At 41.9% G+C, this 13,531-nt stretch overlaps 1 protein-coding gene across 1 annotated transcript in view; it reads right to left on the bottom strand.

Moving 5' to 3' along the window:
• The window catches only part of VPS13B (vacuolar protein sorting 13 homolog B), a 439,495-nt gene extending 430,374 nt beyond the window's left edge, over positions 1 to 9,121 (bottom strand). The window contains exons 1-3 of the mRNA XM_065668694.1: positions 8,959 to 9,121; positions 8,061 to 8,238; positions 717 to 860 (exon numbers count right to left, since the gene is read on the bottom strand). Of these exons, the coding sequence (XP_065524766.1) occupies positions 717 to 860; positions 8,061 to 8,207 (291 nt within the window). The 5' untranslated portion in view covers positions 8,208 to 8,238; positions 8,959 to 9,121. The remainder of the gene's footprint in view (positions 1 to 716; positions 861 to 8,060; positions 8,239 to 8,958) is intronic.
• Positions 9,122 to 13,531: the final 4,410 nt, after the last annotated feature.

Raw genomic sequence — 13,531 nt, 5'->3', positions numbered from 1 at the left:
GAAAGAATTTCCTCCTTATATCCAATCTAAACTTCCCCTGTTTAAGTTTTAACCTATTACCCCTTGTCCTGTCACTACAGTCCCTGACAAAGTACTTTTTGTTAACTAAATTAGACATATAACAAGATCTAGCCACTGCATATTTCAGTTTCATTGTGTCAGAAGAAAATCTTTCCTGAGCCTGTGAAACAGTGTAACGGCAAATTATTGCAAGCAACAAAACAAAAAGCCCTTTGAGACCCTTTCATGTAAGAAAACTTCTAAGTACGTTCAAGCAAATACTGTAACTTCTGAAGGGAAAAAAGAATTACACTCCAGGATCTTTAAAGCACTCCTTTAATAATAACAGCACATCTTTTGAAAAATGCCCAATGCTCAGTGGTACTGCCCATAGCTGTCTCAAACAACCAGCACTGCTCCTTGGGAGGAAGAAGTTGGAAGTGTGCAGGAAACTACATTGTTCTTGAAATACATTTTTTGTCAAGTCATGAGAAAATTCCAGCAATGCGTTATTAACATGGGTCTTACATCTACAAGAATACAGCTACAGCTAATAAAGAATTAAAAATAAGCATAAACAAAGATACTAGCCATGATGAGCACAATATCAGCCTCTTAGAAAATAGCAGGGACTGCACCTTCACGTGCCTGATTCTTCATAGAAGCTATTATTTTCAATCTCTCAATGTTAGAAATGCATTCCTTACATTTCTTACCTGAGCCCCATCCTTTAATTTCAAGATACATTCCATTGTATTGATGGTGATAACAACCGGCTCTGATCCCAATTTCGTCCATGGCACATGAATCCGAAGTTCATGAATATGCCCGCTTAAAAAGGTAAATGGTAGTTTCAGCTCCTAGCAACGACAAAAAGAGTGGTGAATGAACTACTGAAACACACCCAAAATTCAAGGCACATTTGTAACTTAAAATAGTACAGTTCTAGCACAAAACATAAGTCAGAATTTACTGTCTCCCCACATCAGCAGTGTTAAGGCATGGGCCTTGACAACTAGCTTTACAATCACTTGCACACATACAATTAGTCTATTTGAAGGAAACATTTGGCTTATCATGTCCTTAATAATCAAAGACAATTTAAAGCCACCTCTCCTGCACGAAGCTGCTGCAAAATGTGTCACTGTTCAAGGGACAAGTAGAAATGAACCACATGAAAGTAAATACTTAAAATTATACACAACCTGCATTATTCTGGAGAACACAAATTTGAATTAAACGAACATTGACAAAGCCACAGCAAGGCAATTTCTTCAAAAATATTTTAGTTATAAGAGATTGGAGCTTAAGATTGGCCCACTGTGGCCACATTCACAACAAACTGCTCAGTAAATACAAAGTTATTAAATTTTTCATTCACAAATTTGGTAACTCCTCACCAAGGCCTAATGTGTACAACAAACTGCTCTAAAAACTGGTGCAAGTCAGCCCAGAACTCCTAACAAATGCCTGGAGCTCCACCCAGCCAATACGTAGATCACACCTCTACAGGACAGCCCCAGGGAGCCAGCTGCTGCTGCATGCACTGAGTCAGCAGAAAACAAGGTGCCAAGGTTTAAATTCTTTGGATACAAAGTGCTGAAATTCTGCCAGTAGCTCCAGGGGTTCTCTGGGAATCACGAGCTTAACGCCTATCAGACAGTTAGGCTAGAGACCTGGTCCCAGAGCTAGACATCAAGATTTGGAACAAGGAAATGAGTGCTTAGTGCAAAACAAATAAACCATATTTGATATTATTACAGAATTTTAAGTCAGCATTTTCAATATTAAGTATTCTAATGATAAGGCTTCAATGATAATGTACTTTTTTGGCTATAAAGCCAATGACATTTTTGGCTATAAAGGTTTTAAGTCTTAACAGGGAAAAAACAACAGATGTCTTCAGTCGGAGTTGTTTATAGCCTAGTGTGTGTCTTCACCATAGATGCTGGGAACTACAGATGTGAAATATTCTCAGGTTGAGGAAGAAGTGAATCTAAGTCTCCCAGATACTCAGCAATAGTTCTCACCATTACAATAGAATATTCTCAGTTGGAAGGGACCTACAACAGTCATCTAGTTCAACTGCCTGACCAATTAAGTGCTGACCAAAAGTTAAAGCATATCATTAAGGGCATTATCCAAATGCCTCTTAAACACTGACAGGCTTGGGGCATTGACCACCTCCCTAAGAAGACTGTTCCAGTGTTTGACCACCCTCTCAGTTAAGAAATTCTTCCTACGGTCAAGACTGAACCTCCCCTGGTTCAGCTCTTAACTAGTCCCACAAGTCATATCACTGGATACCATGGAAAGAACTCGACACCTCCATCTCTGCTTACTGTCCTCAGGAAGCTGTAGAGAGCAGTGAGGTCATCCCTCACCCTAATTTCTCCAAACTAGACAAGCCCAAAGTCCTAGCCATTCTTCACAGGACATTCCTTTTAGCCCTCTCACCAGCTTTGTTGCCCTCCTCTGGACACATTCAAAAACCTCCACATCCTTCTTAAATCGTGGAGCCCAGAACTGCACACAGTGCTTAAGGTAAGGCCACACCACCACCACATACAGCAGGACAGTCACCAATTTTGACAAGCTGGCTATTCTGTGTTTGATGGACTGCAGGATGTGGTTTGCCCTCTTGGCTGCCAGGGCACACTGCTGATGCACATTGAGCCTGCTGTCAGTCAGCACCCTCAGGTTCTTAACTGTTGTATTTCTTAGTGAGACATAAACCTTTGTTCAGCAGAATTTCCCTGGCAACCTGGGACTTAAGCACCTTTGCACCTTGGCTCAATTTAGGTACTATGTACTTGCATGCTTTGATTCAGTACTCCTAAGAGTAGCAGAAGTTAAAGAGAGAAGGTCCGTGAAAATCTGAGATCAAGCAGGTAAAGTGGTAGGCAATTTTAGACAAACATCCAGAAGTGGACCCAGAAAGCCTGTTTTCCTGCGCTGCCTGACTTTAGTCCTACCCTTGCTGTATAGAAGTTCTGTAATAAAATTTGAGGACAATATATTTTGCATTTAGTACTTGGCATATATAATAAGCCTGCCTTCTGTGAAGCTACTTAATATTATGTGCCTAACATCTTGAAATTGTATTCAAATCTTAGTGGCATGTGTTGGAAGCCCACTAAATTTTTTTTCATAGTAGTTATTATGTCATAAGTTCTGAGTTGAAATAACTATCACTGCAACTGTGACAGGTTAGCATCCTGACTCTAATTAGTCATCCAAAAGAGAAGCCACCTATTCTTACCCACAAATACCTAGCACCATCAAAGTGACAACAGCTCCTAACAGGAGCAACATTAAGGAACACTCTCTCCATTCTACGGTTGATACCTCTTTAGCTTTTCTACTGGTAAGACTAAGAAGTTCATCTTGCATCCAAGACTTAATAGTAGATGAAGTATATTCACTGCTAACAAAATCTTCAGAGAAGACAACTCACAAAATCATCGCTATATGCTTTTTTGTTGTTGTTGTCATAAACCTTTCAGTTTGTAAATTAGGTTTTAGGGTTTACTGAGCTTTCATTAACTAATTTAAAAAGCCACACAACCGTCTCATGTCAGGGAACCTCCTGACTGCTACCTCAGCCATGCTTACAGAAAGTCACATCTAATTCCAAGTCAGCTCAAAGAAAATTGTCACTTTTTTTTTTTTTTTTTTTACGAAGCATTTTTTCTGTGTCTCAGTCACTAATATACTGAAGGATTTTAGCTGAAAGCCTCTCTCCTAAAAATTTAGCCTTAGGCTTACAGTCAACTCAAAACAAAATTTTTACCCACACAGTCTCAGTTAAGCCACTGAAAAGCAAATACTGAGCAGTTCAGTACAGACTTCGCAACGCTGGTCATACAATAAATGAAAAAGTACCTTATGTCCCACAGCTTGGGGGGAAGAGAGGGTGGAAGGCAGGCACAAAAAAATACGGACTCTAAGAATACAATGAGACAATGCTTTCACGAATCAAGACAGCATACTGTTACCAGTAATAGAAATAAATTCCTTTCCAGACTCACAGGCACGTAATTTTTATGTTGCTCATCAACACCATAACATCTATTTATAATCTGAGTTGTGTTCACATGTGTAAGTTACAAGTTTACTTCAAAAGGTACTCTAGAATAGATCTTTTTCCACTATTTGCTGGATGGATTTAACATATTCTCATTTTCATCTAGTTAACTGTAAGATAGTTAAAGAAACAGAAATAGGAATTCTTTCAAAACGAGGTGAAACAACCAAATGCACAGCTTATTTAGAAGACAGTTCTTTCTCAAAGGAATTTGTCTGACATTATCTTAATTGCACAGCCAACTTTTCTTAAAGCCATGCAGACAAATCTTTGTTGTGCTATTTCAGTAGACAAAACAAATGTGTGCCAGATTTAATAACTTGCTCATAATACAACATACCAAAGACCATTTCTTTCTGTCCTTTTCTGTGCCATCTTTCCCCTTTCATTAAGTACTGCATTTGGTGGCCCACAAGTATGCAACATGACATGGAAGTATTAACATAGAATCAGGTGTGTGTTGGGAAAGCCCTTAAGATCATCTAATTCCAACTCTCTGCCATGGGTAGAGATGCCTCACCCTAGACCATGCTGCCCAAAGTTCCGTCCAACCTGGACTTGAATAATGCCAGGGAGCATTCACAACTTCCTTGGGTAACCTGTTCCAGCGCCTCACCACCCTCACACTAAAAAACTTCTGCCTTATATCTAACCTGAATTTCCCCTGTTTAAGTTTGAACAAATTACCCCTTGTCCTATCACTACAGTCCCTGATGAAGAGTCCCTCTCCAGCATCCCTGTAAACCCTTCAGATACTGGAAGGCTGCTCTGAGGTCTGATGCAGCCTTCTCTTCTTGAGACTGAACAGCCCCAATTTTCTCACCCTGTCATCATACAGAGGTGCTCCAGCCAACTGACTACCCTCATGGCCCTCCTCTGGACTTGCTGTTTGCTCCATGTCCTTCTTATGTTGAAGACACCAGAACTGTACATGAACATCAGCTGAAGTGCAAGGAGTGAGGGGAGAAAGAACAGACTTGTTTCCAAACCTTTTATAAGGTACTTTGTCCAGGTAGTTGTCACCTATGCTACTGTACCCAAATAATCACTACAGTTTCAGAAAAGCTGGAATTCTCTGAAAATGTTTAAGGCTCCAGACAAAGATATCCGGGGTATGTGCATTTGTATCCAGAGCATAAAGCATGAAATTAAGGCTGTGTTTATGCCAGATAAGAAGCAGGGAACCAGGCTTAGGATAACAGCTCAGGAAAGGATATTAGAAGACCACAGCAGTTAAGGCAACTAATTTTGGATATCACAAATCCATTCAGGCAGACGGACTTTCTTTTCAAGGGAGCTTTCTGCCAGCTGCAAAGGTCTTGGGATGTTGTATTGCTACATACTCAAAAGTTTTGCTGAGTAGGCATAAAGCAGCATCCTTACCAAGAAAAAAAAAAAAAAATGAGAATAGACATCCTAAATGCGGTCTGTGCATCCAGGCAAGTTCCAAAGAATAATAAAAGCCAAAATGAGTTCACTACTTTTCACACAGACACAGAGCCAAATACTGGGAAAAAAAAAAAAAAAAAAAAGGAATCTGAGCTAAATTCATAGAATCATAGAATAGTTAGGGTTGGAAAGGACCTTAAGATCATCTAGTTCCAACCCCCCTGCCATGGGCAGGGACACCTCACACTAAACCATGTCACTCAAGGCTCTGTCCAACCTGGCCTTGAACACTGCCAGGGATGGAGCATTCACAACTTCCCTGGGCAACCCATTCCAATGCCTCATCACCCTCACAGTAAAGAATTTCTTCCTTATATCCAATCTAAACTTCCCCTGTTTAAGATTTAACCCATTACCCCTTGTACTATCACTACAGTCCCTAATGAATAGTCCATCCCCAGCATCCCTATAGGCCCCCTTCAGGGACTGGAAGGCTGCTATGAGGTCTCCACGCAGCCTTCTCTTCTCCAGGCTGAACAGCCCCAACTTTCTCAGACTCTCTTCATACTGGAGGTGCTCCAATCCCCTGATCATCCTCGTGGCCCTCCTCTGGACTTGTTCCAGCAGTTCCATGTCCTTTTTATGTTGAGGATATCAGAACTGCACACAATACTGCAAGTGAGGTCTCCCGAGAGCAGAGTAGAGGGGCAGGATCACCTCCTTTGACCTGCTGGTCACGCTCCTTTTGATGCAGCCCAGGATACGGTTGGCTTTCTGGGCTGTGATCACACACTGCTGGCTCATGTTCATTTTCTCATCGACAAACACTCCCAAGTCCTTCTCCCCAGGGCTGCTCAGAATCTCTTCTCTGCCCAACAATTTTGTATTCACTGCATATTCACATCCCCATTCAAGCTGACAGAACATGAGCACAAGTATATTATGGCAACATTTGCCTCTACAAGAGCTGTGACATAAACAGATTGCACTGGATGTTTAGGTACCCAGCTGATAAATAGGCAGAGATGAAGAGATCACCCACTGAGAGGGAACAACATAAGTGACAGCAGCAAAATCCTAATTGTACCAGGTAATGTAGCAAGTTTGATATATCCATCCCAAGTTACCATTTGTTATTTGGACAAACGTTCTCTCTACACAGTATAGCAGTAGCACAAAAGCAGAGGTTTTCAAAACCAATACAGGAGATTTCAAGACTCAACTGGAGAAAATCGCAAGCTGATCTGACATGATACTTGTAACAGCCCTGCTCAGAAGAGGAGGTTGGACTAGATAACCGCCAGAATTCCTTTCTGAACAACCCTTCTCAGATTTCCTAATATATACATTAAAAAAGGCTTCAAATATTCATGGGAGGAACACATCGTACCAACTGAAGTCTAGTATCCACATCATCTGTATGGACAAGCCGTACCAATAAAATGAAAAACCAAAAGACTTGATAGAAAATACACAGGCCACCAGATACTTCAAGTAAGACAAATCAGGCTCTTTACAAAAGCACAGAAAACAGGACAGGATATCTTGAAAGATTGTCTCCTCTTCCAGAACAGGATCAGAGATCACATTCTTCCACATTTTAAAAGTCTCCCAGCAGAGACCATGCAGCCTCCTCAGTCTTCTCCAATGCTTCATAATCTGATTAAAATGCGGAAATTTCCCTTGATGTCCAATCTAAGTCTCTCCAAATACAATTTATTCCATTCTTTCTTGTCTCATCCACATGATTCTTGTCCTATCTTGTCTCACATTTTTCAAAATTAAAAACACATTTCCTGTCTATTTAATTTTTCTTTCAGCAGCCATATTGCCTAAATCTCCCATTATTTTTGCTGTATTTCTCTCAGCTCCTTCGCTTGGACTACATCTGGACATAGGACACCAGCTAAGACTCACTACATCAACATAAAACAGTTTTATCAGGCTCACACATCCAACTCCTTGTCAACTCAGATAAGCACACAAGGAAACAGTCCCTCCACTAAGAGTTAATCAGTTCATATTGACAGCAGACTCCAAATTCTGTATCAAGTGTTTTACTCGGTCAAGCTTATCTTTTAATGGCCGAGAGCCCCTGATCTAATCCACACAAACCAGTTGATCAACTCTGTCCCTCAGTTACTCTTAAGTTAAATACAACTGGAATGATGAAACCTGGAATTATGAAACAATACAGAGAACACAAATCTGCACAATTAAAGAGAGATCCTACTTTGTGACATTCTGAATTAGTTACTATATGCCATTAGTAAATATGACTGGAAAAGCAAGTAAGTTTATGTTCATACTGTAAAACAATAGTTACTGAAATAAGAAACATGTCCACACAAAGCCATTCTCTTCACACCCCATAACTTACAGGATGTGCAAAGAATTACCATTCATTACCAAACAAATGGCATAGAATTAAAGCAAAAATAACTAAATGCAGGGAAAATAAAGGACTTGCATAAGAAGAAAACCAACAAGTACTAAAGGAACATTTCTCTGTGCAGACCAACCTAAATTATTTAGTCAACTTCTTTTACATCAAAGACATAGACTGCAACTACTATAAACATACCTGTTCAAGCACATCTAGCTTTAATTCCAGTTTACTAAGTACGACATCTCCTCCCCAGAGTGACAACTGTAGATCTGAAGGCTTCAGATTCTTTATGTAGCGATTCACATAACTCAGCAGAATAGGAGTAACATAGGACTCCAGCATTCTGGAAGATTTCCGTATTACAGGGCAAGCACTAAGGAAAAAAACAAGACAATGAGATATTATTCATAAATCTGTCAGCCTAATTCTCAATAAGGCAACAGTTACATTGGTTGGATGAAAATTTTTATTTCAGACTCTGCCTTGTAAACATGTATGCCTATATGTAGAGATATATATACTTACATATAAAGGTGAAATACATACCAAAATGAAAGCACATCTATTTGCATTTTAAAAGTTCCAGCTTATACACATATATATACTAGAACTAAAAACCGGCTTGTTCACTATCAAAAGAAAAGTCAACCTAACCAAACCAAAAAGAGAAGGTCGAGCAATCTACCATGCTTTCATATAAAATTTAAATGACACAAACCCTGTCACTTTTAATTGATAGAAATCCATATTAAAACACCCCCTTAGATACCCCTCACCGACCTGATAACCTGAGCATCGTGTACACGCCAAAAACGCCATCTCCCTGCCACCCTTAACTCTAAGCGAGGCAGCACCCTTCACAACCCAAGCCAAAGATGCACTGACGCTTGCCACCAATCCCCGCCACCCTCCCGCCTCTTCAGCACCCCGCTGTCCTTACGGGACACTGCCCCGCCCCACCACCACCACCACCACCGCCGCCGCCGCAGCCCCTCCCGGGCACACCCACGAAGCCGGGAACCCCCGCCCGTGCCTTCGGGACACCCCTCACACACACACCCCCAGGCCCCACGTCCCCTCAGCACCCCTTTACCTGCCCCTCCGAGGGGTGCGAGGCCCTGGCCCCGAGGCGCCGTGCCTCTGCCCTCACCGGGCCGGCCGGGCCGCGGGAGCCCCGCACAGACACCACCTTCCCCTTCCTTCCCCTCCTCCGGCTCCGCCGCACGGGCACTTCCGGGTTCCCCGGCGCCTGTGCTCTCCTCCAGTGTCCGCCGCCGAAAGTCCCGCGCGGGCCTGGGTTTGCGGCTCAGCCGGAAGGGATTGGCGGCAGCACCGGGGCGGGGCCGGACGGCGGGTGTGAAGCCGGCGGAGGTGACGCAACTGCCAGGGGCTGGCGGGCGGGGCCAGGGCCGCTGAGGCGGTGGGAGGGGCGGTCCCGCGGTGGGTCCCTGTGGGCGGTGGAGCCCTTGGTGATGCGCTTGCGCCTGCCGCCGCCGAGGGGTAACCGGCAGCGCAGGGGGGCCCGGGTGGGTGGCTGGTTTCAGTATGTGGGGGGTGTTGAAGCTCCAGGGTTTGTTTCACAGTGAGCTGTTGATGAATGAGAATTTGGGGCAGTCGTGGTGATGGCAAACATGTTGCGTGTTTCCGCTGTGTTTAATAAGGCACCCGCTCAGAACGGCAGCAGAACTTCGCTCAAAAGCAAACCAGCTTGGGTTCTGAGTGTCACCATGCCGCATCTGAGAAGAAAGTAATATAGGAATACCTCCGATTTTGTGCGCTCCCAGAGCTCGATATGTTAATCGGAGAGTAGAGCCCTCCCCGCTGCCCTGAGACCTTTGGGGATTGCTTGAGGGAGCAAGTGAATTCCCTGGAAAAGCATGAGGTAATGGGCTCCTCACAGGTTGGCATGCGGATGATCTGGAAAAGAGCTGGGACCGTTTTCTCCAGGGTGAAGCGCAGCAGGCAGTGCCCGTGGGCATGGCTTTGATGTAGATAATGAAAAACCTTTCACAAAGGCCTCTGATTTGAGTTTTGAAGAATAGCCCAGGACATGCCCATTGAGTTATACATTCCTCCTGGAAATCTGAAATCTTGTGTGTTCTATCTGCGTGGTGTTACATGGCTGGAAACAGAAAAAAGCAGCATGTGGCACACAGGGTGGGGTTGTGTGAAGCTAGGCCCAAACAGTGGGGGCTGAGGTAGGAGTCCACCTCCCACAGCAGTACCTGTGTTGAAATATGGCTAAACTAATCCAGGTCTGAAGGCTCCAGCTCCTGATGGGTTGGCTGTCTGCTCTGCCTCTGGTACACACGTACTGAGTTAGTCATGAATCTACTCTCATTTTACATACACCATTACCTCATTTGCTGTGCCATCTTCACTCATGAATCACTGCTTGTAAGGCAGTATTCACTTCACAAAGGATTGAAGCAGCTTGGGCTGCTTTTCCTCTTACTACGGTCACCACTCCCACAGCACATACTGGAGCATATGTTTAACTGTTCTTCAACAGCTGTGGCATGGTAAACTGTGGCTAAGAGGTGGTAGCAGGCAGGTGAAGGACAGACATGTTTCAACATAATCAGAAGTTCATTACTGTGAGGGTGGTGAGACGCTGGAACAGGTTGCTCAGAGAAGCTGTGGATGCCCCTGGCAGGGTTCAAGGCCAGGCTGGACGGTCTTTGAACAACCTGGTTCAGTGGAGGGTGTCTTTGCCCGTGTCATGGGGGTTGGAACTCTTTAAGGTCCCTTCCAACCCAAACCCTTCTATGATTCTATGATGTGCTTCTGACTTCCAATTTATCTAGTCCTAATATTCTCAAAGAGTTCCTTTACACAACTGCTACACGTTTCTGCCCTTCTGATAGAGTTGTGGGAGTGGTGAATTTTACTGGTAGAACTTTTGGGGAGTCTGCACTGCAAGCCATGAATTAATCGATGTTAATGGAAGCAACCTTGTTTATAGCACATCCTCCCTATAGAGTTGCATTGACAACAGAGGGATGTGCATTTCAACAGAAAAGCATTCCTTTGTTTCTTTGTCCATTATGTGATTACTTTTGAATGACACATGCAATCAACAAACACTGGAGTGTTTTCTGAAAGTTTGGAATTGAAGAACAACGCCCTAATTTGGTAAAAATCAGTAAACTAGAACAAGAGTAGGGGAGACACGTAGTGCTCCTGGCAGCTGCTTGGCAGACCTAGCAGCTCAGAACAACTCTGTAATTTTCCTGGCAGTTGCAAGCATTTCATTATAACTACTTCCATCTCAGTTCCAGTTCAAGTATGTTGACGCCCTGAATAATTTATTTCCTACAAAAGAAAAAAAAATACAAAAAATGGGAGGAAGGGATCATGAGGGAATCAGTCTTTAGCAGAAAGGAAATGGATGGCATGAAATGTAAGCACCTGGAGAGGGTTACAAGAGGTCTCTGATGTACAAAGGGATGAGAGCTGAGTACATGGGGAGTTAGAGTTAACAGGCAGGTGGTGTGTAGTAATGAACTTGGTCACACAAACCTAACGAGGGCATGTCTGCTGGAAATGTCATCTGCCTGAGGCAGTACTATCTATTCAATATTTCAGCAATTCAGTGAAAAACATGCAGGATAGGTATCACCAGAAAGTGCAGATCTAGTGGTACACACATCTTGTTCACTCATAGAATTTGAGGAATTCCAAACGCCTTAAAAGCTAACAAAAGTAGATACAGGAGACTGGGAAGACGTAGGCAAGATTGTGTAACGTTTGGCTGGAAGTGAAAAGGGAACAGAGCTTCAGGGGAGTCCTCAGGAAATGTATCTACCTGCAGGGGACTGTAGCTTGATAAAAGAACCTTTCAGAGTGTGGCTGCTGCTATGGATGATTTGCCATTTTCGGCAGCAAAAGTGGGATCAATGAAGTGCAAAATGGAGGGCAAAAATAGAGTTCATAAAAAATTAGTAAAGTCAAGAAAAGGTGATAATTAAGTGACTATCCCACTACTTGAGTCAAGGGAAAAAGCAAGGAAATTAGACATTTAAATAGATTTTTTAACGTTTGGCCCAGGCTCTTCGCAGGACTTGAGAGACTCTGGGGTTACTGATGAGGAGGGCAGAGAGACAACCTGTAAGAAGCTCATTTTTTTCACTGCAAAAAAGTTTTCAGTCCTCTAGCCTTTTCCATCACTATGTCCCTTAGCTAATACTGAACACTTTACTGGGTTAGCTTACTGATGTCCATGTGTATCTTGCTTTGATTCTGCCTGTCCTGCTTCAATGCCTCCAAGTACAGTGGCATGAATGTGGGCAGTGAGAGAAGGTTTTGCTATTCTATGATTCTTTATACCCTACTGAGGTGCCCTGTAGACAGCAGGAGTCTGACAGCATGAGAGAGATAGTAATGCTAAATAGTCATTGTAATAGAGATATTTTAGAAACACCTATGAAGGAAATAAAAATTACTTGGGTTTCTTCCTCCTCTCCTGTTCTGGGTGCTGAAACTTGGACTAGTTAATTTGTAATGTTTCCTGGTTCCTTTTTCTGTTTCTATGACAAATTATTATCTGTAGCAAAATATATTGTGCACTATATATCTTATATATATGTATATAAATGTACATTTATTATAATATTTATAAATATATTAAGATGTGCTGTCTCTGTTTTAAGGTGAATTTCCTGAGCTCATGACTAAACTGACCAAAATTGTTTATCTTCAGGTATTTTCCAGACATATAAAAACTACATCAACAAAAGCAAGCAGTATAAATCAATGTTTCACTATTAGAATAGCTTATTAGTAACGTGATGTTACTTAATTATTAAATCATGTATAGCCATCAAAAACTGGGAGACAAAAATTGCCATACAACTTTTATTATTTGAAGTTATTTTCCAGTGGACCAAAATTCACACAGATTTGAAATCTGGAAAAAGTAAAACATAATAATAATAATAATAATAATAATAATAATAATAATAATAATAATAATAATAATAAAATAATTAAATTGCACATAGGTTTTCATTGTGATCTGAATGTTAGGTATATTCTAGTTTTAAAGGTGCAAATGATTGTCTATCATAAGTTTTGTTTGTTCTTCTATTCCTTGAATTTTGCCTGAAAATTATACTGAAAAAACTTTCAGCTATAGGCTTAAAGTGGTAATTTTTTTTTCGAGTGTTAAGGAAAATAGACTAAATTGTGGCACTTTTAAAGTGGAGAATCAATATTGAAATAAAAGTAAAATAATTTTAGAATTTGTAACTGTGATTATGAGCAAGAGTCTGTTGAAACAGTTAAATTCACACTAAGTAAAATTGGAAAGTATTAATTCAGTGAACAAAGGTCACGAAGTTCTGGAAGCAAGTAGCTTTTTGATATATAATCCAGCTCATTGCCGCCTCATCTGGCTTTTTAGAAAATCACTTTTCCCAACACTTTCTAAATCTGGTATATTTAAATCCCTGTAGCAGCTTGGGGATAGAACGCTCAGGGCACAGGGGCGCGAGACACATTTATGCAGATTTGGGTGCTAACCCAGCTCAGGGTCTCTACCAGCTTCCCCCAGTGTTTCTTCTGTCAGGGAGCATTCACTCTGAGTTAACAGGACAAACATCTGATGAACCCCCTCTTCAGAAGGGTGTACAATAGACTGACAACCAATTTAACCATTGTGAGCA

Source organism: Lathamus discolor, chromosome 2 (genome assembly GCF_037157495.1).
Source record: "Lathamus discolor isolate bLatDis1 chromosome 2, bLatDis1.hap1, whole genome shotgun sequence".
NCBI classification, from domain to species: domain Eukaryota; kingdom Metazoa; phylum Chordata; class Aves; order Psittaciformes; family Psittacidae; genus Lathamus; species Lathamus discolor.
This window is presented reverse-complemented; position numbering and strand designations above follow the sequence as displayed.